The sequence below is a fragment of the Callithrix jacchus genome, chromosome 19 (genome assembly GCF_049354715.1).
Source record: "Callithrix jacchus isolate 240 chromosome 19, calJac240_pri, whole genome shotgun sequence".
Lineage (NCBI taxonomy): Eukaryota > Metazoa > Chordata > Mammalia > Primates > Cebidae > Callithrix > Callithrix jacchus.
This window is the reverse complement of record NC_133520.1, coordinates 49,824,263-49,849,064: the sequence shown is the minus strand read 5'-3', so window position 1 is coordinate 49,849,064 and position 24,802 is coordinate 49,824,263. Positions and strand designations below refer to the sequence as shown.

Below are 24,802 nucleotides of genomic sequence, written 5' to 3'. Positions count from 1 at the left end.
ATTGCGGGTATATGCATGCTGCATTTTGTTTGTCCTTTCATTTGTTGGACAGTATGGACACGGGTTGCTTCCCCTCTTGACTGTTAGGAATAATGCTGCTGTGAACTTCTGCATATACCGCAGCCTTTTAGAGAGATGATGTCTGAGGTACAGAGTTGTTCATCACTTGCCCAAAGCCAATGGAGATGTTGGAACCTGGATTTGAACCCAGGTAGTCTGGTATATATTTGGATTCTTTTTTTTTTTTTTGAGATGGAGTCTCGCTCTGTCGCCCAGGCTGGAGTGCAGTGGTGTGATCTCAGCTCAAGTGGTTCAAGTGATTCTCCTGCCTCAGCTTCATGAGTAGCTGGGACTACAGGCGCGCACCACCATGCCCAGCTCATTTTTGTATTTTTAGTAGAGACAGAATTTTCACCATGTAGGCCAGGATGGTCTTGAAGTCCTGACCTTGTGATCCACCCGCCTCGGTCTCCCAAAGTACTGGGATTACAGGCGTGAACCATTGCACCCAGCTGGATTCTTTTCGTGAATAGAAAACACAGATTCTCTATATGTAACAAATTGCTGCCAGAAGTATCTGGTAATGCTGAAGCTGGCACTCTCTCTAGGAAGTACCTTCGGGAGGCTTTTACATGTGAGTGTAAGCAGCACTCCGTAGCGTGTACTTCTGCACTTCGTGTGTAGATGCCAGAAGAGAATCTCCATTCACTGCAGTCTGTTCCAGTAACAAACACTGTAAGGTGTGAAGAGGAATGTTCTAGAGTGCCATGTGTCACCGTAGCGAGACCTCGTCACTGAACAGCAGACTGTTGAGGAAAAAGTCAGCTGCAGAACGCTCTGCAGAGTAGAATGCCATTTATGTCAAGTTTCAGAATATTCAAAAATGCTATACTTGTTTAGAGATAAGGAAATACATGGCGAAAATATTAAGAAACGCTTAAGATTAAACAAACATCAAATGTAGGTAAGGTTACCCCTGGGGAAGGCCGGGCATGGTGGCTCACGCCTGTAATCCCAGCACTTTGGGAGACTGAGGTGGGTGGATCTCTTGAGGTCAGGAGTTCGAGATCAGCCTGGCCAACGAGGTGAAACCCCGTCTCTACTAAAAATACAAAAATTATCCAGGCATGGTGGTGCATATCTGTATACCCAGCTACTCCGGAGGCTGAGGCAGGAAAATCGCCTGAACCTGGGAGGCAGAGGTTGCAGTGAGCCGACATCGTGCCACTGCGCTCTAGCCTAGGCAACACAGGGAGACTCCGTCTTAAAAAAAAAAAAGTAACCCCTGGGGAGTAGAGGGAGAACTGTGTTATGGAGAGAGACCCAGAGGACTTCAGCTACATTTGTAATGTTTGTAGTGCTCTTTTTATCTTTTTTGTAATGCTTTATTTCTTAACTTGGGTGGTGGTTACTGGTATTTGTATATTATTTTTGGTACCCTTTTCTATGTCTGAAATGCTGTTTAATTTTTTAAAGGGCCAGTGGATAGCATACATGCTTATGTATCCATGTGAACTCTGTTTTTCATGCAGTCAGCTGAGCAAGTTGCAAGAAGTTTCTCTGAGGAACTGTGCAGTAAGTTGTGCTGGTGAGAAAGGAGGAGTTGCCGAGGCATGTCCCAGTATCCTTTTCACCGAGAGCTTGTTGCTGGAATCTGGCTTTGGATATCACGCCTGTGCCAGGGACTGCTAGCCGCCCACCCATCTCCACTCTTCACAGCATCCTTCTTCATGCAGTTCGGGCCCAGATGAATTATATACCTTCCCAGACCCCTTTGCTTGCAGGTTTGCCAGCATGACTTCCCCAGCTGTGGTGGAAGTTTCTAGGCCAGGCTCCTTGAAAGGGGCACACTTGGCCAGGCATGGTGGCTCACACCTGTAATCCCAGAACTTTTGGGAGGCCAAGGCAGGTGGATCACAAGGTCAAGAGATCAAGACTATCCTGGACAACGTGGTGAAACCCCATCTCTACTAAAAATACAAAAATTAGCCAGGCGTGGTGGTGCGTGCCTGTAATCCCAACTACTCAGGAGGCTGAGGCAGGAGAATTGCTTGAACCTGGGAGTCAGAGGTCACAGTAAGCCAAGATTGCCCTACTGCACTTTAGCCTGTACCACAGAGCAAGACTCTGTCTCAAAAAAAAAAAAAGAAAAGAGAAAGAGAGCACACTTGGTTGGCCTCTGCCTTTTGCCTGTTGCTTTTACTTTTCCACCTGCTTTGAGCAGATGGAATGCCCAGGGTTTCGGCAGCTATCTTGCAAGTGTGAAGAAAGCCGTCCAATACAGATTGGGAGCGCAGAGGATAGGGAATCTGGGCTCCTGTGTCCCGGGGCCCCTGCTTCAGCCCTGGTCTGTCTTCTCATGCAGGCTTTTTTTTTTTTTTTTTTAATGAGACTGAGTTTCATTCTTGTTACCCAGGCTGGAGTGCAATGGTGCAATCTCGGCTCACCGTAACCTCCGCCTCCTGGGTTCAGGCAATTCTCCTGCCTCAGCCTCCTGAGTAGCTGGGAATACAGGCACACGCCACCATGTCCAGCTAATTTTTTGTATTTTTAGTAGAGACGGGGTTTCACCATGTTGACCAGGATGGCCTTGATCTCTTGACTTTGTGATCTACCCACCTCAGCCTCCCAAAGTGCTGGGATTACAGGCTTGAGCCACTGTGCCTGGCCTTTTTTTTTTTTTTTTTTGAGACAGGCTGGACTGTCATGGCATGATCTTAGCATAGTGTAACCTCTGCCTCCCAGGTCCATGTGATTCTCTTGCCTTGGCCTCCATAGTAGCTGGGATTACAGGTGCCCACCACCATGTCCAGCTAATTTTTATATTTTTAGGAGAGACAGGGTTTTGCCATTTGGACAGGCTGGTCACAAACTCCTGACCTCAGGTGATTCACCCACCTCAGCCTCCCAAAGTGCTGGGATTATAGGTGTGAGCCACACGCCTGGCCTCATGCAGTTCTTATTAGTAGGAAAGACTTGGTTCTGGTTCCATGCAGCTGAATGCAGTTTGTTATGATATCCCAAAACAGGCTCTTTCTGAAATTTGGAATCTCTTTTCTCTACTTTCTCTTGTTAGTGTTATTTTTGTCATATGTTGCTTTTCTGCCAACAGCAAAAATGTAAGAGGTAAGTTAAAATTTCCAGGATGGACATGGTGGCTCATGCCTGTAATCCCAGCGTTTTGGGAGGCTGAGGCAAGAGAATCACTTGAACCTGGGAGGTGGAGTGAGCCGGGATCGTGCCACTGCACTCCAGCCTGGGTGACAGGGTGAGACTCTGTCTCAAAAAAAAAAAAAAAAAAAAGTTTGCTAAGGAGCCAATGCCACAGAAGTGTTAGAGCATTCTGTATTCAGCCTGGCCTATTCCCAAATCATTTCAGAGGATTGGTAAGTGGGCCGTGTGCAGTGGTTCATGCCTGTAATTTCAGCACTTTGGGAGGCCAAGGCGGGTGAATCATTTGAGGTCAGTTCAAGACCAGCCTGACCAACATGGTGAAACCCTGTCTGTACTAAAAATACAAAAAATTAGCTGGGTGTGATGGCATGTGATTGCAGTCAGCTGAGGTGACACCACTGTACCCCAGCAAGACTCTGTCTCAAAAAAAAAAATAGGCCAGGTTCAGTGGCTCATGCCTGTAATCCTAGCACTTTGGGAGGCTAACGTGGGTGGATCACCTGAGGTCACAAATCAGGAGTTCAAGACCAGCCTGGCCAACATGGTGAAACCCTGTCTCTACTAAAAATACAAAAATTAGCTGGGAGTGGTGGTGGGCACCTGTTATTCCAGCTACTTGGAGGCTAGGGCAGGAGAATGGCTTGAACGTGGGAGGCAGAGGTTGCAGTGATCCAAGATCGTGCCATTGCACTCCAGCCTGGGCAGCAAGAGCAAGACACTGTCTCAAAAAAAAAAGAACAGATGTGGCCAGTAGATGGGTTTGGGAGTGTTTGCTGTTTGGTTGCTCAGAGCTGTCAGCAGTGTCCTGGAGAATCAGCATGTTTGTTTATCCTGCACTTTTCTGGAGAAAAATCTCCTCCAAGACACGGAGAAATGAGGTTTCATGAGATAATCAAGTTATGGTTGGCATTTGCAGATACAGTGATGAATGTCTTGCAGTTCCCGATTGAATTCTCGCCAGAAGTGGAAGGATTGCTTTGGGTGCTTAATCCAGTTACCCTGCTTTGGGTTGGTCTCTCTTTGAGGTCATTTACTCGACCGGAACTCAAAGCAGTGGCAGCGTTGCAGACCCGGGTATGTCAAATCTCAGGGCACTTCCAGGGGAAGGTATGAGCCGCCGCCTCCCGCACGAGCTGTGGATTTGAATCTGTGCGCAGGAGCCAGACCTGTGTTTCCACGGGAGCTTCTTGAACGGCGTGTGGGAGAGGCAACCACATATTGACAGCTGTTGTTCTTTGTGGTTGATTTCAGGATGTAGGTGGTCTGTGTGCTCTGCCCAGACCTTAGAAACAATTATAACTCTAGGCTACATAATGGGAAGCAGCAGTGAGTGAAGAGTGATTGGACTTAAACCCTTCCTCAGCAGCCTGGCGGCCGCTGTAACAAGGTTAATGGAAACCCAGGGTGGCCGAAGTGTCACCCAGAGGTCTGGAAAGCACCCCGTGCATCAGCCTGTGTAGGGCAGTGTCAGGAAGCCAGGGCAGATGAGGGGAGCCCGAGGAGGAGGAGCAGAGGAACAGTTTACAGAAGTGATCGTGCAGGTGTGTCCCCAAGGGTGGAGGGGGAGCCCGAGGAGGAGGAGCAGAGGAACAGTTTACAGAAGTGATCATGCAGGTGTGTCCCCAAGGGCGGGGGAGGAGCCCGAGGGGACCTCAGGATGTTTGCCCAGTCTGAAATTCTCAGCAGCCTGCACTGATTCTTCTCCCATTGGATGCGACTGCCACAGCAAAATCGAGGCTATTCTGTAGCTACTCGTATTACCAGTTGAAATGCAACTGTTGAAGAGGGTAGACCCCATTGTTAGCTCTTGAGCTGTAGTAGTCCAGGCAGCTGGCAGGATTCGGGCACAGGTAGCTGGTGACTGGGTTTGGGGTCATCCCTTTCTTCGCGTCTTCTCTGGCGTCCTTCCCTTGTTCCTGACCTTGCAGAGCTTCCTAATTGGTTCCTGTCTAAAACTGTTTCTTTCTAACCAGCGCTCTGGAGTGATGCCTGTGTTTGTAAAGAAACTTTCTCCACGCGTTTTATGTATGTTTGATGACTTCTGTTGCATTATGGGGTAGAATAAAATGGATTTTGGATGGAGGCTGACTTGGGTGTAAATTCGCACTTGTTCATTTGTACACAGCGACACAGCTCTTTGACTGCTGTGAAAAAGGAAAAACACCCCAGTGTAGTCAGCGTAGCGCCTGGGTCTGGTTAGCAGCGGCAGCAGCAGTGGGGGTGGTGGCTTTTGCTGCTGCTACTGTTATTAGTGGATCTTAGAGCTCTTTTTTTTTTTTTTTTTTTTTTTTTTTTCGGAGACAGAGTCTCGCTCTTTTACCCAGGCCGGAGTGCAGTGGCAGGATCTCGGCTCACCTCAACCTTCTGCCTCCTGGGTTCAAGCGATTCACCTGCCTCAGTCCCCTGAGTAGCTTGGGACTACAGGTGTGTGCCACCATGCTTGGCTGATTTTTGTATTCACCATGTTGGCCAGGCTGGTCTTGAACTCCTGACCTCAGGTGATCTGTTTGCCTCACCCTCTCAAAGTGCTGGGGTTACAGGCGTGAGCCACTGCCCAGCCTGGATCTCAGAGCTCTTCTGTCGCTGGCCACTCCTCCTCAGTCGCTTCTGTGGGACATTTCTCTGGTTGCAGAGTATTGGGTGTACCTTGAGGCTCAGACTTGGGAGGCCTGGCTTCTTGGGAGACCTTCTAGGGTGTGGCTGGCCCTCCTTCATGGCCCGCCCCCTTCCACATCTGTCTCGAGCTGCTGCTTTGATACCTCTGTCTGGGTATCTAATGACCATCTCAGATTTGGCATGTCAAAACTAAGATCCTTCATACCTGCTCATCCAGTAGTCTTTCCCCTCGTAGTAAATGACAGTTCCAGCTGCACAGGCCACAGATCTTGGAGTTGTCCTTGACACTCCCCTTCTCCCATGCCCTGCACCTAAATCCATTGGCAAATTCTGTGAGCCCCACTTCCAGAGTCAGATACCCCCTCTGACATGACATGTTTCGCTTTCGTCCTGCTAGTCTGCTCTGGCCTCCTGGAGACTCCCTGCACTCCTTTGCTCCCCTGCAGTCTATGCTCAACTCAACAGCACAGTGACTTTTACTTTTTTTTCTTTACATAATAGAGATCCAAGTCAAAGCAGAATGCTTTTTAAAAGACCCAGGTCATCTTTCGCTGCTCCAAAGCCTCCAATACCTCCCATTTGGAGCAGAGACTGGCAAAGACTTTGAAGTGGCTTGCAAGGCCCTTTGTGATGTGGCCTGGCCCCTTGTCCCTTGTGACCTCCTTTCTAGTAGCCCCAGCCCATCTGCTCCAGTCACACAGGTGCTGGCAGTCCCTGTCATAAGCTGAGCTCCTTACCACCCCAGGGCCTTTGCTGTTGTCCCTTGTCTGTCAGACCCTAAATGATTACTTGTGGAATAGAAGAGTGCACTGAATAATTTCCACAAATACACATATCAGATGAGAGTGTAGCCTCCTCCACTAGTTGGCTTGGTCCTGCTGCAAGCCTCTCTGTCTTTCTCTGCAGGGACCTGGCTAAGCTGTGCCCCTTCCTGAGGGCGCGGCTCCTGCACCTCGCCCCTCACACTGACTCGCGTTACCTGTCAGCTTTGCATTTCCTGCCCTCCTGGGTTATCCTCTCTGTATCCCTGTATCACGAGCAGTTGGGTGATGCCATCACAGCTGCTTCCAGGCTGCCGGACACCTTTTCAATTCCTACGTCATGCACTTTTGAACATGTGTCCCGAGTTGGCCCCTGTTCTTTCCCCTGTAGATGCTATTTATCTGGAGATTCCTGTGGTAATGGTGCCCCATAGAAAGTCATGTACTGGGGTGAGGCTTGTGGCTGCTCATTAGTGCCGAGGGCAAGGCCTGCCTGTACACCTCAGGTGCTTAAGAAATCATAGTTACCCTCACTGCTTTTACCCTCTCCTTTTGATGTATAGCTCAAGGATGGTTTAGTGTTACGACATTTGGTTCTTTTTCATTTGATTGTGGATGTTGGTCTCAAGTTTTGAATATATGACAATTAACTTTTATTTTTAGTTTTTTGAGGCAGTCTTACTCTTTTTCCCCAGGCTGGAGTACAGTGGCACAATCTCCGCTCACTGCAACCTCCGCTTCCTGGGCTATAGAGATTCTTGTGCCTTAACCTTTGGAGTAGCTGGAATTACAAGCACGTGCCACCACACTCTTGAAATTTTAGTAGAGACGGGGTTTCTCCATGTTGGCCAGGCTGGTCTTTAACTTCTGACCTCAGGTGATCCACCTACCTTGGCTTCCTAAAGTGCTGGGATTATAGGCATGAGCCACTGCACCCAGCCTGACAATGAACTTTTTGGTTTCTCATTGAAAGTTTGGATAACCTAAAAGAGAAAAGCATTAAGTGCTCCTGAAAAAATTTCAAGCAGACTAGAGGGTATAAAATGAAAAGTTAAAGTGTTCATGCTCTGGAATGAAGAGTAGCTACTTTTATGCCTGTTGTGAATCTTTTGAAATTACTGTTTCTTAACATATGCTTTTAGATATTAGAAATGTTGATTTGTCAAAAAACCTGTTGTCGTCATGGGATGAAGTGATACACATTGCTGATCAGCTCAGACACCTGGAAGTCCTTAATCTCAGGTACGAACTTCTGGTTGCCGAATTTCACAGACAAGTCAACTCATCTCTCCTTGCTTCCTCCCACTGTCTCTGGAAATGAGGTAGGGAGCCAGAAGGATTAAGGCTGCCACTGGCTGATCCAAGGTGTTAAGAAGAAATTACTCAAGCAGATGTGAGGGTCTGGAAGTCCTCAGTAAGATTTTCCTTTTAATGAAAAGCAGCCCCAAATTATTTTTCTTTCTAACAAAGAGCAACCTGAGAAATCCAGCTGCAGATGATGCTGACAGTTGTGCCAATCACGTTCAAGATGGCGGCTCCCTCTTCCCTTCTCCAGCCATGTGTACAGTAAGGAACAGACAAGATGGCGCCAGCCAAAGGGAAAGGGAAAGTTCATTGACACAATAAGATTAGGGTGGGGCGGCCAGCCTTCCCTGCTATGTAAACATCATGCCTGATGGAAGCAATCTGTGAGCGCTCGGTAAATCGGACACTGCCTCCTCCAGCTGAACTCTTAAACTCTGTGCATCTGCTGCCAGCTTGCCTTTTTCCTTGTGGAAGTCTCCTCTCTCTCACTAGGAAGAGAGCTGTTTTCCTTTTTCTTTCTCTTTCTCTTGCCTGTTAAATCTCCGCTCCTGAACTCCTCATGTGTGTCCTTGTCCTGTTTTCCTGGTGTGAGAAGAGGAATGCCACGTATATACCCCAGACAGTGTGGCACCTTCACTAGTTGACATTTTTACACAGGCAGATTTTGGTTTACTTGAGTTTTTCTAAATTTAAGGACACATTTAATCTTTAAGGACTATATATATATATATATAAATTTTTTTTTTTGAGATGGAGTCTCACTCTGTCACCTAGACAGGAGTGCAGTGGTACAATCTCAGCGCACTGCAACCTTTGCCTCCTGGGTTCAAGTGATTCTCCTGCCTCCGCCTCCTGAGTAGCTGGGATTACAAGTGTGTGCCACCATGCCTGGCTAATTTTTGTACTTTTAGTAGAGATAGGGTTTTGCCATGTTAGCCAGGCTGGTCTCAAACTCCTGACCTTAGGTTATCTGCCCACCTTGGCCTCGCAAAGTGCTAGGATTCCAGGCATGAGCCACTGCACCTGGCCTAGGCTTCCCCTTTCATAGTTGAACCAGTTTTGCATAGATAGGTGAGTGTACAGTGTAGCAGGTAGACAGGCCTGAATGAGTTGTGCCCTCAAATAGAGCAAATGAGGGTAATTCAACCCATGGTGTCTCATCTTCTGGAAATAATGGGCTTGTGGGTTTTTTGTTCCTTTTTTGAGACGGAGTCCTGCTCTTGCCAGGCTGCAGTGCAGTGGCTTGATCTCGGCTCACTGCAGCCTCCGCCTCCCAAGTTCAAGCAATTCTCCTGCCTCAGCCTCTTGAGTAGCTGGGACTACAGGGACGGACCACCACGTCCAGCTAATTTTAGTAGAGATGGGGTTTCACTGTGTTGGTCAGGATGGTCTCGATCTCTTGACCTCATAATCTGCCCATGTCAGCCTCCCAGAGTGCTGGGATTTCAGGTGTGAGCCACTGTGCCAGGCCGGGCTTGTGTTTTTTAATAATATCTTTTTGCAAAGTGACTGTCAAGATTGAGTACTGTCTGAGATTGGGCTCTGAAGAAAGAATTTAAAAGGTAATAATTTTACCCATCTTCTAGCCAAAGGGCAGAAGACTCTGTTTAGAGAAGCAAAATTCTAGCCCACGATTTAGCGCGTCAGTAAGACTGGAGAATGGGGGACTGTTTTGCCATGTCCAGAGCGGTGCCTGAGATTGGGGTTTAGGAAGCTGCAGCCACATACAGCCGCCTTTATCCTGTGAAAGCATCTTTACACAACCGATACCAAAAAGTTTTACGTTGTAAATGTTAAAAATTAGGTAGTCTTGATTCACTTGAATCATTAAAAAAGTGATTTTTAAAAACGTAATTCCATTTTAAGGTTGAAACAAATCAAACTCCTTAGATTGAAGCCCAAATTGTTGCTTTTAGTGACTATTTCAGTTGGGTTTACTGTATAGAAATAAGTATATTGTATCTTCTTTTTCTACACAGTGAAAATAAACTAAAATTTCCCTCCGGTTCAGCACCTCTAACCGGAACGTTTTCTGCACTGAAGGTGTTAGTCCTCAACCGGACAGGAATAACGTGGGCCGAGGTAATCGTTTTGCTTTGGTTTATTACACATTAATAAGCAATTAAAAATGTTTGGTTTAGCTGGGCGTGGTGGCTCATGCCTGTAATTCCAGCACTTTGGGAGGCTGAATTGGGTGGATCACCTGACGTCAGGAGTTCAAGACCAGCTTGGCCAATGTGGTGAAACCCCATCTCTACTTAAGATACAAAAACTTTGGGCGTGGTGGCACACGCCTGTAATCCTAGCTACTTGGGTGGCTGAGGCAGGAGAATCGCTTAAACCCGGAAGACGGAGTTTGCAGGGAGCCTGGGCAACAAGAGTGAGACCCTGTCTGGAAAAAAAAAAAAGTTTAAGGTTGGGCGTGGTGGTTCACGCCTGTAATCCCAGCACTTTGTGAGGCTGAGGCAGGCGGATCACCTGAGGTCAGGAGTTTGAGATCAGCCTGGCCAACATGGTGAAACCCTGTCTCTACTAAAATACAAAAATTAGCCAGGCATGCACTTGTGATTTCAGCTACTCGGGAGGCTGAGACAGAACTGCTTGAACTCGGGAGGTGGTGGTTGCAGTGAGCTGAGTTGGTGCCACTGCACTGCAGCCTGGGTGACAGAGCAAGACTCCCATCTCCAAAACAAAACAAAAATTTGGTTTAATAAAGAATTGATATACAACTCTGTCTTCATATTAATCATCCTAATATCTATTAATAGATAACAGATTTTTTTTTTTTTTTTGAGACGGAGTTTCGCTGTTGTTACCCAGACTGGAGTGCAATGGCGCGATCTCGGCTCACCACAACCTCCGCCTTCTGGGTTCAAGCAATTCTCCTGCCTCACCCTCCCGAGTAGCTGGGATTACAGGCACGTGCCACCATGCCCAGCTAATTTTTGTATTTTTAGTAGAGACAGGGTTTCACCTTGTTGACCAGGATGGTCTCGATCTCTTGACCTCGTGATCCACCCGCCTCAGCCTCCCAAAGTGCTGGGATTATAGGCGTGAGCCACCACACCCAGCCCAGAATTTTTTTTTTTTTTTTGAGACAGAGTCTTGCTCTGTCACCCAGGCTGGAGTACAGTGGTGCAATCTCGGCTCACTGCAACCTCTGCCTCGTGGGTTCGAGCGATTCTCCTGCCTCAGCCTCCTGAGTAGCTGGGACCACAGGTATGTGCCACCACGGCTGGCTAATTTTTTTTGTATTTTTAGTAGAGATGGTGTTTCACTGTGTTATCCAGGATGGTCTCGATGCCCTGACCTCGTGATCTGCCTGCCTCAGCCTCCCAAAGTGCTGGGATTACAGGCATGAGCCACTGTGCCCGGCCAACAGAGTTCTTTAAACTGCCTTATGAAAGAGCATTGTAATTGAGTTCTCCATCTAGGCATCCATGTCCTCCCTTTGCTCATTTTGACTTGTTCTGGTGCCTTTATAAACAGTGGTGCTCCATTGTGGTATGCAGCAAATATGAGCTTTGACAAGCCTTAGTGTTAGCTATTGACTAGCTCCCTGAGTTTTCCTGTGAGTTTTTTTTAGAAGAGAAGTCAGACAGCAGAAAGGTTCTCAATCTTGTTAGAAGTTCAGCTCTTGGAATCCACTGTTCATTTTATATAGCTGGCCTCAAAAGTAGATTTGTGGGTCCTTGCACAGCAGCATTTGGGATTTAGATCTGGCACTACTATTTCCTGTCAGAGGTGTACTGACTTCACACACCCAGAGCATTCCACTGTCAAACCAAGGTAAGGGCGTAGAAATACATTCCCAGCCACATTCACCCTGGAAGTGCCACAGAGGCTGCTAATGAGAGACAAGTGAGCCCCTTGTGCCCTCTTCCCTAGGGCTCCATCTCTGTGAGGCGCTTACTCCCTCTCCAGGTGTAGATGTAGCTGGAAGACAAGGGACCAGACAGTGGGGCTCCTACTTGCAATCTCAGCGCTTTGGGAGGCTGAAGTGGGAGGATCATTTGAGCCCAGGAATTTGAAGCTGCAGTGAGCTAGGATTGCACCTTTGCACTCCAGCCTGGGTAACAAAGCAGCACCCACCCACGCTCCAAAATAAACCAGGAGGGGCACACACAAATTCAGATGGTGAAGATGGCAGTAAAGTTCCAGTGAGAACACTTAGAAACAGTTGATGAGGCTGGGCATGGTGGCTCTCACCTATAATTCCAGCCAGCACTTTGGGAGGCCCAGGCAGGAGAATCACTTGAAGCCAGGAGTTCAAGACCAGCCTAGGCAACATAGATCCTGTAGATGCCATATGTATATAAAATATTATATATTATTATTATGTGTATATATATTTTTGAGATGGAGTCTTGTACTCTTGTCCAGGCTGGAGTGCAGTAGTGCGATCTTGGCCTACCACAACCTCTGCCTCCCAAGTTCAAGTGATTCTCCTGCCTCAGCCTCCCGAGTAGCTGGAACTACAGGTGTGCACCACCATGCCTGGCTAATTTTTGTTTTTTTTTTTTTTTGAAACAGAGTCTCACTGTCACCCAGGCTGGGGTGCAGTGGCACAACCTTGGCTCACTGCAGCCTCCACCTCCCTGGTTCAAGCAGTTCTCTGCCTTAGCCTCCGAGTAGCTGGGATTGCAGGTGCCCGCCACCACCAGGCTAATTTTTGTATTTTTAGTAGAGATGGGGTTTCACCATCTTGGCCAAGCTGCTCTTGAACTCCTGACCTCGTGATCTACCCACTGTGGCCTCCCAAAGTGCTGGGATTGCAGGTGTGAGCCACTGCATCTGGCCTACTTTTGTATTTTTAGTAGAGATGGTGTTTCACTACGTTGGCCAGGCTGGTCTTGAACTCCTAACCTGCTGATCCGCCTGCCTTGGCCTCCCAAAGTGCTGGGATTACAGGCATGAGCCACTGTACCTGGGCTATTATATATATTTATATATATAATTTTTTGTAAAAGAAAGGCCCATGTGCAGTGTGGCAGCAGCAGGCACAGCCTCGACATGCAGAAAGATGCCAGCACATTCGTGGACCTGTGCATGCTGCAGAAATGCTCTACCAGCAACTGTGTCATCAGTGGCAAGGACCACGCATCCATGTGGATGTACGTGGCCAAGGCCGACAAGGTCACGAGCGGGTTTAACATCCACTTTAAAACCTGTGCTCTCTGCAGGACTGTTTGCAGGATGGTTGAGTCAGATGATTCTGTTCTTCGATTGGTCACAGCCAAGGACATCATCTAAAATAACTACTTTTTTTTTTTAAACGGAATCTCACTGTGTTGCCTAGGCTGGAGTGCGGTGGCATGATCTTGGCTTGCTGCAACCTCCACCTCCTGGGCTCAAGCGATTCTCCTGCCTCAGCCTCCCAAGCAGCTGGGATTATAGATATGCGCCACCACGCCTGGCCAATTTTGTATTTTTAGTAGAGATGGGGTTTCACCATGTTGGCCAGGCTGGTCTCAAACTCCCGACCTCAGGCGATCCACCCGCCTCAGCCTCCCAAAGTGCTGGGATTACAGGCATGAGCCACTGGGCCCAGCCTCAAAGAACTTTTGCCTGGAGAGAATCATGGATGTGGAATATTTGTCATAAATATATAATGAAAACTTAAAAAAATAATAAAAGAAGAAATAATTGTTGAGAAATTTTGTCTGATTAGCATATCCTTTACAAACCCAGATTGGCATTTAGAATTGAGGAAAGGTGTTTAACATCAATTTACCTCTTTTGGTTAAGCAAATTCTATCAAATAGTATGTGCAGTTGGCCAGGCGCGGTGGCTCACGCCTGTAATCCCAGCACTTTGGGAGGCCGAGGTGGGTGGATCACCTGAGGTCAGGAGTTCGAGAGCAGCCTGGCCAACATGGAGAAACCTTGTCTCTACTAGAAATACAAAAAATTAGCTGGGTGTGGTGGTGGGTGCCTGTAATCCCAGCTACTTGGGAGGCTGAGGCAGGAGAATAGCTTGCACCTGGGAGGTGGAGGTTGCAGTGAGCGGAGGTCACACCATTGCACTCCAGCCTGGGCAACAAGAGTGAAACTCTGTCTCAAAAAAAAAAAAAAAAAGTCATAACAATATGTGCAGTTGGCATCTCCTGTGCCACCTCGTAGCTGCGTTACCTAAACCATGCATTCACATCTACCTCCAAGGCCTCAAAGTGCCCGCAATGTGTGCTCCCACAGCGTTAAAATGCACCCTTTACCATTTTATTTACCACCCCTCCACCACCATTCCAGGCCTGAAATGTAGTCTTACAAACTGTCTACGAGGCACTGCAACGGTAACTGAGCTGAATCCTCCTGGTGGTTCCTGTGAACACCGAAGGAAGAAACAACCAGCTGAGGCCACCGGATCCTGAACCTCATTTCTTTTCCAGGTGCTGTGGTGTGCCGCAGGGTGCCCAGGCCTTGAAGAACTCTACCTTAAGTCTAACGAGATTTTCATTTCTGAAAGGTAACAGGGCTTACTTAAAGGCATCTGTCCCTGTTTAGTCATTATGAATAAATAGATACATGTATTATATCTACCTTAATTTTTAGAAGGATTTGCAAACAAGAATTAGGAAAAATGCTTATTATTCATTGCCTTTGCAAATTAGAATTTCACTAATTGGTTCTAATCAAGGGAAACTCATCAGAATTAAATACTTGTGAAGACGTGAGTTATATTAGTTTTGCATCAATGTATTAATTTGCTGTTTCTAAATGGAAGTTCTGTAGGATATGCTATAAGGATTAAATAATATATGTTTAATTAGCATCATCTGTTTAAGGTCATTGTACCAAACTCTATGTAAAAGCTTGTTCTCTTAAATATGTTGCTTTGTCTTCCTCTTGTTACTATGTAAAATTAACCTAACTGGGAAAATTTACAATAGATTCTGAATTAAAGGATTCAGCATCTTAAAGATTTTAGTGTACAGAAGGGTTTTATTATGTAGGCAAATGCAAGTTGTTTTTTTTTTTTTTTTTTGAGATGGAATTTTGCTCTTGTTGCCCAGGCTGGAGTGTAATGGTGCCATCTTGGCTCACTGCAACTTCCGCTTCCTGGGTTCAAGTGATTCTCCTGCCTCAGCCTCCTGAGTAGCTGGTATTACAGGTGTGCACCACCACACCCAGCTAATTTTTGTGTTTTTAGTAGAGATGGGGTTTCACCATGTTGGCCAGGCTGGTCTTGAACTCCTGACCTTGTGATCTGCCTGCCCTGGCCTCCCAAAGTGCTAGGATTACAGATGTAAGCCATTGTGCCCAGCCTGCAGGCTTTTTAAATTAAACTTTATTTTGACATAATTGTAGATTCACATGAAGTTTTATAAGAAATAATACACAGAGATCCCCTGTATCCATGACCCAGGTTCCCCCATTGGTGACAAGTTACAAAACTATGATACAGGATTACAGGCTCGGTGTGACAGTGATGGAGTCGGGAATGTGTGCATCCCATGGAGACCCCTCAGGGTGCCTTTTACCGTCATATCCTCTTGCCTCTTACTCCCAGCCCTCCAGCACACCAAATGCAGGTATTTTAATGCTGTATAAAACGAGATAAATTCATGGTGAAAAACATTTTATTTTCCATACAGGCCAACAGATGTTCTCCAGACAATCAGGTTATTAGACCTTTCCTCTAATCAATTAATTGATGAAAGCCAGCTGTTTCTGATAGCCCACCTGCCCAGGTAATTTACCCCTAAATGTCTGATACAGTGGTGTTCAGTCAATTCTTAGTGAAGGAATTTTCATATGCTCTGTATGCTTTCTCAATAGCAATGTGATCACGATGATAGAATTTCTAAATTGAGTAATTCCCTTTGGGAAATTTTCATTTGAATTCATTTAGAGAATTTACTTGTGAACCCTGTATAATGTGGACTCTTGTCTGTACCAGATAATTTGAAGAATGAATACTTTGACCCTGGTGATAATGCCAGCGGTCTTCATTCACTAAACTCCACCAGTAGACAGACCATGTCTCTTTCCTGAGAGCCATTTAGCGCCTGACAAAGCAGGAGGTACTCAAGAACCATTAGGTGACTGTAGCATCATTAGAATGTAGCATCAAGAGTTCACTTTGCTTGTCCTAATTTGGACTTTAAAGTTTCTAAGTATTTTACATGGGATTAAAAACCCAGGGTGCAGTAAAAAATTTACGACCCTAGTCTGGTTGATACCCCATAGCATTTTATATTGCTTTTTTGTAATCAAATTTTACATCTTAAATTTCAGGTTAGAACAATTAATCCTCTCTGACATTGGAATTTCTTCGATACATTTTCCGGATGCTGGAATTGGTATGTAAGATTAGTAGAGTTCCACCTCGCCCCCATACTTCAGCTGCTTCCTTCACTTCTACTGTGTAACTGAATTCTCCTTTTTATAGGGTGCAAAACATCCATGTTCCCGTCCTTGCAGTACCTTGTAGTAAACGACAATCAGATATCACAAGTAAGAGTTTCTTCGGAGTATGCACTGCACATTATTGCTTCTTTCCACTCTAGTGGCAGAGTTTGTAGGTTCCTTCTACTAAAAAACTAAAAAAAAAAAAAAATTTAAATCTAAGAGAAATGTCAGCCCAGGCATGGGGGCTCACACCTGTAATCCCAGCACTTTGAGAGGCCAAGGCGCGCGGATCTCGAGGTCAGGAGATTGAGACCATCCTGGCCACCATGGTGAAACCCTGTCTCTACTGAAAATAAAAATTAGCTGGGCGTGGTGGTGGGCACCTGTAGTCCCAGCTACTTGGGAGGCTGAGGCAGGAGAATCGCTTGAACCCAAGAGGCGGAGGTTGCAGTGAGCCGAAATTGTCCCACGGCACTCCAGCCTGGTGCTAGAGTGAGACTACATCTCAAAAAAAAAAAAAACCAAAAAACAAAAAATCCTCCTCTGTATGAAACTCCTCATATAAAGCCAAAAATATTAAGAAAGAAATTAGTTCACTTCACACTTAAGTGGACTGTCATTTTGAATGGCACAGTTAATAGAGTAAAAGTATGTGGGCTTTCTAGAGGGGGTTGCTTGGTGCATGATGAAATTCCCTGCCTCAGATTAGAACTAGGGACTTGCTTTCCTGTTGCTGGTTCAAACTTCTGCGTAAGTAGCATGAAACGTACTGCTTTTCATTTATTTCTTTTGCTGTGTTTCAGTGGTCCTTTTTCAACGAGCTAGACAAGTTACCAAGCCTGCGGGCTTTGTCCTGCCTAAGAAACCCCCTGACCAAAGACGACAAAGATACGCGGACCACGAGGCAGCTTATCATCGCCAAAATTGGGCAGCTCAAGACCCTGAACAAATGTGAGGTGAGCACTGGCATCGTGATTACCTTTTTTTTTTGAGATGGAGTCTTGTTCTGTTGTCCAGATTGGAGTATAGTGGCATGATTTCGGCTCACTGCAACCTCTGCTTCCCGGGTTCAAGTGATTCTTGTGTCTCAGCCTCCCGAGTAGCTGGGATTACAGGGATGCGCCAGCACGACCAACTAATGTTTTGTATTTTTAGTAGTGACAGGTTTTCACTGTGTTAGCCAGGATGGTCTCAATCTCCTGACCTCATGATCTGCCCACCTCGGCCTCCCAAAGTGCTGGGGTTACAGGCATGAGCCATCACACCTGGCCCATGACTAGTTTTTTTTAGACAAGAAAATAAATTATTTTAGGCTGGGCTCAGTGGCTTACGCCTGTAATCTCAGCACTTTGGGAGGCTGAGGCAGGCTGATCGCTTGAGTCCAGGAGTTCGAGACCAGCCTGGGCAACCTGGTGAAACACCATCTCTATTAAAAAATATAAAAATTAGCTGCATGGTGGCACAGGTCTGTAGTGCCTATAGTCGCAGCTACTTAGAAGGCTGAAGTGGGAGGATCACCTGAGCCTGGGAGGCCAAGGCTGCAGTAAGCCGTGAATATGCCACGGTACTCCAGCCTGGGCAATGGAGTGAGATTCTGTCTTAATTAAAAAAAAAAAATAAGGCCAAGTGTGGTGGCTCACACCTGCAATCCCAGCACTCTGGGAGGTTGAGGCAGGTGGATCACCTGAGGTCAGGAGTTCGAGACCAGCCTGGCCAATATGGTGAAACCCTGTGTCTACTAAAAATATAAAAATTAGCTGGGTGTGGTGGCACATGCCTGTAATCCCAACTACTTGGGAGGCTGAGGCAGGAGAATTGCTAGAACCCGGGAGGTGGAGGCTGCAGTGAGCCAAGATCACGCCACTACACTCCAGCCTGGGCGACACAGCAAGACCCTATAACAAAAAACAAAAAGTAAAAAGATACTATTTTTAATATTGTAAAGGGGGTGATAGGTAGCTTTCATGGAATGGTAGAAGAACCTGGTGCAGTGAGCCAAGATCACGCCACTACACTCCAGCCTGGGCGACACAGCAAGACCCTATAACAAAAAACAAAAAGTAAAAAGATACTATTTTTTAATATTGTAAGGGGTGGTAGGTAGCGTTCATGGATTGGTAGAAGAACCTGGTGCAGTGAGCCAAGATCACGCCACTACACTCCAGCCTGGGCGACACAGCAAGACCCTATAACAAAAAACAAAAAGTAAAAAGATACTATTTTTTAATATTGTAAGGGGTGGTAGGTAGCGTTCATGGATTGGTAGAAGAACCTGGTGCAGTTTCATAGTAACACTTCTCTTCCAGCTCCTGAGAATCTTCCACTTAGATCAGTGCAGGAAAAACCTGTTCTCTGCCGCCTGTGGCCTGATTCATGATTATTTGACGAATACCAGGCACTTTCTCCATTTTTTCCGGGAAACTAGGCAGAAAGAACACAGAACCACAGAGCGTAGTTTCTCCTCTCCTGCTTAGCCACTCTTCTCCATAAAAGTGGGAAGGCCACACCTTGTCCTTGCCAGCACTTTTGTGCATTCACTGGGAGTCGGTCAGCTCTGCCAGGGCAGGCGCCTCCAGGCAGACCTCAGGGAGGTGACCCAGGGTACCTGGTGTAGTCCTGAAACTGGCTTATGTGCAAGTACTCTCATGAATTAAAGTGTAAAACTGAAATTATTTTTGCTTTTCTGATAAATCCTTGAGTTCTGTCAGTGTTAAAAAGAGGGGTGAAAATTGGCTGGGTGTGGTGGCTCACGCCTGTAATCCCAGCACTTTGGGAGGCCAAGGCAGGCGGATCACAAGGTCAAGAGATCGAGACCATTCTGGCCAACATGGTGAACTCCATCTTTACTAAAAATACAAAAATAAGCCAGGCATGGTGGCGCATGCCTGTAATCCCAGCTACTCCAGAGGCTGAGGCAGGAGAATTGCTTGAACCCAGGAGGCAGATACTGTAGTGAGCCGAGATTACGCCACTGCACTCCAGCCTGGCGACAGAGCTAGGCTCCTTCTCAAACAATAAAAAAAAAACAAAAATTTAAAAAATTAAAAAAGAAAATAGAATTTTGTCTTGTCCCTGTCTGCACGTGCAGTGGAGGAAGGCCAAGGTGCAACACGCAAAGGACTTGTTAGAAGAAAGCTTTCTAATAGACTTGTTTTTATGTCACATCAACATAGATTCTCCCAGAGGAGAGGTTGGGAGCTGAGCTGGACTACCAAAGAGCTTTTGGAAATGAGTGGAAAAAGGCTGGTGGACATCAGGACCCGGACAAAAACAGACTCAGCGAAGAATTCCTCGCAGCCCATCCTAGATACCAGTTCCTCTGCCTGAGTACGTGTGTATGCACTGGTGGATTTCCAGCTGGAACAGAGTTTTTTTCCTTGGGTCTCAAAAGAGGTTCTCAGTGTTGTTTTTGCCCTTCCTCCTTTCCTGGGCTTTTTGTACTCATCTAATTGGACTGTAGGCACTTTCCTGGGGCAAGTGCAGCAGGGCAAGAGCAGTATCTTTCAGCAGGAGGAAACTGGTTCTTGAACGGAGAGATTTGCATTTGGGGAGGGGGAAGCAGTTTTTTATTTTTAAGAGATGGAGTGTTGCTCTGTCACCCAGGCTGGAGCAATCTTGGCTCACTGCAACCTCTGCCTCCTGGGTTCAAGTTACTTTCCTGCTTCAGCTTCCTGAGTAGTTGGGATTACAGGCTTGTACCGCCATGCTTGGCTAATCTTTGTATTTTTAGTAGAGATGGGTTTCACCGTATTGGCCAGTCTGGTCTTGAACTCCTGACCTCAAGTGATCCACCTGCTTTGGCTTCTCAAAGTGCTGGGATTATAGGCATGAGCCATTGCTCCTGGTGGGAAGGCATTTTTTTTTTTTTTGAGATGGAATCTCACTCTTGCCCAGGCTGGAGTGCAGTGGCACTATCTGGGCTCATTGCAAGCTCCGCCTCCTGGGTTCAGGTGATTCTCCTGCCTCAGCCTCTCAAGTAGCTGGGACTACAGGTCCATACCGCCATGCCTGGCTAATTTTTGTATTATTTTTTTTTTTTAGTAGAAATGGGGTTTCACCATGCTGGCCAGGCTGGTCTCTAACTCCTGACCTCGTGATCTACCCACCTTGGCCTCCTGAAGTACTGGGATTACAGGCATAAGCCACCGTGCCCAGCTGGCATCTGTATTTTTTGAAGCCCCCCAGGTGTTTGTAGTGAACAGGAAAGTTCACGAGGGTAGCTCTTTAGTAAGCTCTCTTGTCCGGAGGGCTCACTGCCTGTTCTACAAAGGTTGGCACTTGGTCTGCACGATGGTTCCTTAAATCCTCCAGCCTCGTTCTTCAGGCTTTGAAGCTAAGAATTCATGAGTCTTTGTCCATGATGTACTTTCCATTTTGTTTTGACTTATTATTCCACATTTCACTTTTATGTGATTTTCCTTTTTTTATCTTTCTTAATGCAAGAAGCTCACTGTATAAATGCTTTAGGCTTGAACAGTATCTTTAAGGATGAAGAGCTGCCTGTGGGAATCACTTTCTTTCTTTCTTTTTTTTGAGATGGAGTTTCGCTCTTGTTACCCAGGCTGGAATGCTATCTCAGCTCACCACAACCTCTGCCTCCTGGGTTCAAGCAATTCTCCTGCCTTAGCCTCCCAAGTAGTTGGGACTATAGGTGCATGCCACCGTGCCCAGCTAATTTTTGTATTTTTAGTAGAGACGGGGTTTCACCATGTTGACCAGGATGGTCTCGATCTCTTGACCTCGTGATCCACCTGCCTTGGCCTCCCAAAGTGCTGGGATTATAGGCGTGAGCCACTGCGCCCGGACGGGAGTGACTTTCAAATTACTCCATTAGCCTGCCCAATTCCCTGGCCATGCTTGGTGAATTCTGAATCACTTGGGGGTGAGCAAGGAAAGATCCTGAAGCAGCCAGGCAGGTATTGTTCAGTATTTCACTGCTAATGCTAGAAGACCAAAGCACAGATACGTGAGGGGATTTAGAGAAATTTTGTCACTGTTTGGCCTAGAGCAGGAAAAACGTACTGCTTTTCCTCCTCTCCTATGGAGGCTGTGGTCCAGGCCGAGGAACTGGGCTGCAGTGTGGTACTGAGTGCCCAGCCTGGCACTGCACGGTCTGGTTGAAACTTGGGGAAGGTGTTTTCTGGATTGCGTCTCAGGTTCAGACCAGGTTTCGCTCAGTGCAGAAAGAGAACCGTTTCCAAAGGTGACATTTGGAGAAGACATTTGAAGTTTTTGAACGCAGTCTTCTCTGCTAGTTTGAGTCAGGACACTGTCAGTCTCTAAGGAACGATGGAATACACACGTAAACATGTCGCTTTTCATTTATTGTCTTTTATTGAATTTCACTGGTCATTAACAATGAGCTAGACGAGTTACAGAGCTTGCAGCTCTGAGTAAATGGAGGATTCTGCCCTTGGAAGTGCCTGTTGTCCATCACTCCTAAAAATCAAGCGGAATAGAGCTTGGTGTGTCCTGGGAAAGACACAGGCTCTCTGCACACTTACCTATCTTTTTTTTTTTCTGTTTTTTTTTTTTTTTCTTATAGTGGCCTTCGGTTTATCACTCATCTCTTTTAATTTCTTAAACAGAATATGGTGCACCTGAAGATGGGGAACTCAAAAGACAACCACTTATGCTCAAAAACCAGCTATTAAGTAAGAATGTCAGATTCCAAATCACTTATTTGTATTTGAGTCCTTAGATGCTGAAACAGACAATGAGTTAGAGTGTTTCTCTTAAGTGTGCATCCCTAAGTACCTAAGTAAATGCTTTGAGTTTAAATGCCTTTTTTTTTTTGGAGAGTCTCCTCTGTCTCGGCTCACTGCAACCTCTGCCTCCTGGGTTCAAGCAATTTTCCTGCCTCAGCCTCCCAAGTAGCTGGGACTACTGGTGCCCACCACCATGCCCAGCTAATTTTTCTCTTTTTAGTAGAGACGGGGTTTTATCATGTTGGCCAGCATAGTCGTGATCTCTTGACCTCGTGATCTGCCTGCCTCGGCTTCCCAAAGTACTGGGATTACAGGCATGAACCACTGCGGCTGGCCAGAAATGAATTCTTTAAAACATAAATTTTATATTGAACATTTTTGCAACACCTATTTTTTTTTTTTTTTTTAATTTTTCCTATTTTGGTTTTTGTGAGACAGAGTCTTGTTTTGTCGCCTAGGCTGGATGGAGTACAATGGTGGGATCTCGGCTCACTGCAACCTCTGCCTCCAGGGTATAAGCCATTATCCTGCCTCAGCCTCTGGAGTAGCTGGATTACAGGCATCCACCACCATGCCTTGGCTAATTTTTGTATTTTTATTAGAGACGGGATTTCACCATGGTCTCAAACTCCTGACCTTGTGATCCGCCCGCCTCGACTTCTCAGAGTGCTGGGATTACAGGTGTGAGCCACCGTACCTGGCCACAACTCCTATTTTAAACTCATTTAATACTGTTATAAATGTGGGAGGTATTGGAGTTGTGAACCAAATTGCGATCTGTGCATTTGTGACTTGAAAACCTAGCTCTTAAACTGTGAGGAAAGAAGTAGTAAGAGGGGAAAGGGAAAGTGTTGGTCCAGCTATTTTTGTTAGCAATTCATGGAGGGTTTTTTCCCTTTGTTTTGAGATGGAGCCTCACACTGTTGCCCAGGCTGAAGTGCAATGGCAACCTGCTACCAGCCTGGAGAATTTCTTGTATTTTTTTTTTCTTTTTTCCAAAACGGAGTTTCGCTCATTACCCAGGCTGGAGTGCAATGGCGCGATCTCAGCTCACCGCAACCTCCGCCTCCTGGGTTCAGGCAATTCTCCTGCCTCAGCCTCCCGAGTAGCTGGGACTACAGGTGTGTGCCACCATGCCCAGCTACTTTTTTTCTATTTTTAGTAGAGACGGGGTTTCATTATGTTCCTGACCTTTGTGATCTGCCCACCTTAGCCTCCCAAAGTGGTAGGATTACAGGTGTGAGCCACTGTGCCTAGCCTCATGGAAGTATTAATAGAAACCATTTTAAACATTGATTAGACCTGCCAATTTGCACTGAATAGCTCTATCATTTGGCCATATATTAACGTGTGTGGTTAATTTAAATCCCTTTCATTGTTTCTCTGAAAGCACTGAAGATAAAATACCCTCATCAACTTGATCAGAAAGTCCTAGAGAAACAACTGCCAGGTAAGAAGAATGAGCCTATCTTTTCCTTCCTTAAACTTCTGAATCATCAGCCTAGGTAAGTCAGCTAAAATTAAAACCTTTGACTCATGTCTCAAAGTATGGACCTCAGAGCTTATAGGTTTTCATTAGTCTTTTATGTTCTAAAATATAATCAGTCATGCTAATATCACTCCCCAATAACCCCAAAAGTTCAGGCCTCCCATAACTTTATCAGCTGAAAAGTTTTGTTAAAATTGGAAGCCCCCTACATGTAATTACACACACATCTATTTCTCATGTATATATATGAAATAATTTTTTGAGACAGGGCCTTTGTCACCCAGGTTGGAGTGCAGTGGCACCGTCTCAGCTCACTGCAACCTCTGCTTCCTAGGCTCAACAGTTCTCCAGCCTCAGCCTGCTGTAGCTGGGACTACAAGTGCGAGCCACCAACGCTCTGCTAATTTTTGTATTTTTTTGTAGAGATGGAGTTTCGCTGTGTTGCCCAGGCTGGTCTCGAATTCCTGAGTTCAAAGCGATCTGCTTGCCTTGGCCTCCCAAAGTGTTGGGATTACAGGCATGAGCCACTGTTCTTGGCCTATAATTGTATTTTTAACCAAAGCCTGAGAGCTTGAGTGGCATAGCCTTTCAGAAGCATTCCCCAAGCCTGCTGCTGTTTCTAGGGACACTGTGCACTGGATTTGGGGTCTGCTTATCATCTCTTCATAAGAGAAGAGGTATGTCCTGGTGGACTGGATTGTTATGGGAGATTTGTGACTTTGCTTACATTCTACTTACCTCCTGCTCCTGACTGATCAGGAGTCCCTGCAAAAACAATTCGCAAATGCTCTTTTAATGGACACCCTGAAATGGTTTTCTTTGAGAAAACCACTCTAAAACTTAAAAAAAATTGTGCTACTGGAACTGAATTACTTTTGGAAAATAAATACGCTTGTGTCAACAAATTAGATCAATATAACTTACCTTAAACTTGCCCCCTCAAAAGAAAAGTTATAGTCTAATTTTGAGTATGCCACAATATTGCGAATTCTCAAGATTAAACTTGATTTGTAGTTAAATGCTAAAATATAAATGGTAAATTTAGAGCAGTGAGGATTTAAATAAATGAAATACATGCACATCAGCCTAAACGACTCTGGTACACTAGGTTTCTTTGTTTGCCCATCGGTGCAGTAAATTCACATTGATTTTTAAATTAGTTTCTATCAGATCAAGCTTATCATGATAAGCTTATCATGGTATTGCTTATAGAAGGCCTTAGTTGTGTTCAAAGAAGTACCTTTCTGATTGATAACCATCCATTTAATGTTAATTTACCAATACTTACCCATTTTTATTTATTCACAATCCAGTTTCTGTTCCTATAATACGTAATTTTGCTACTGCTATATAATTGATTAGAGTTAGTGATGTCTTGCTGCATTATTCTGTTTTCAA

The 24,802-nt window shown here is 45.8% G+C and overlaps 2 protein-coding genes across 5 annotated transcripts in view; one reads left to right on the top strand and one right to left on the bottom strand.

The window, feature by feature from the left end:
• TBCE (tubulin folding cofactor E) overlaps positions 1 to 24,802 on the top strand; it is a 69,073-nt gene that overhangs the window by 41,242 nt on the left and 3,029 nt on the right. For all 4 annotated transcript variants that reach the window (XM_008985780.5, XM_008985779.5, XM_054248368.2 and 1 more), the window contains 11 exons: positions 1,533 to 1,621; positions 7,694 to 7,793; positions 9,836 to 9,938; positions 14,245 to 14,321; positions 15,451 to 15,546; positions 16,094 to 16,158; positions 16,248 to 16,312; positions 17,011 to 17,163; positions 19,381 to 19,534; positions 21,796 to 21,861; positions 23,306 to 23,365. In XM_008985780.5, coding sequence (XP_008984028.2) covers positions 1,533 to 1,621; positions 7,694 to 7,793; positions 9,836 to 9,938; positions 14,245 to 14,321; positions 15,451 to 15,546; positions 16,094 to 16,158; positions 16,248 to 16,312; positions 17,011 to 17,163; positions 19,381 to 19,534; positions 21,796 to 21,861; positions 23,306 to 23,365 — 1,028 coding nt within the window. The remainder of the gene's footprint in view (positions 1 to 1,532; positions 1,622 to 7,693; positions 7,794 to 9,835; positions 9,939 to 14,244; positions 14,322 to 15,450; positions 15,547 to 16,093; positions 16,159 to 16,247; positions 16,313 to 17,010; positions 17,164 to 19,380; positions 19,535 to 21,795; positions 21,862 to 23,305; positions 23,366 to 24,802) is intronic.
• B3GALNT2 (beta-1,3-N-acetylgalactosaminyltransferase 2) overlaps positions 15,129 to 24,802 on the bottom strand; it is a 69,337-nt gene continuing 59,663 nt past the window's right edge. The window contains exon 12 of the mRNA XM_035280401.3: positions 15,129 to 16,398. Coding sequence (XP_035136292.1) covers positions 16,300 to 16,398 — 99 coding nt within the window. The 3' untranslated portion in view covers positions 15,129 to 16,299. The remainder of the gene's footprint in view (positions 16,399 to 24,802) is intronic.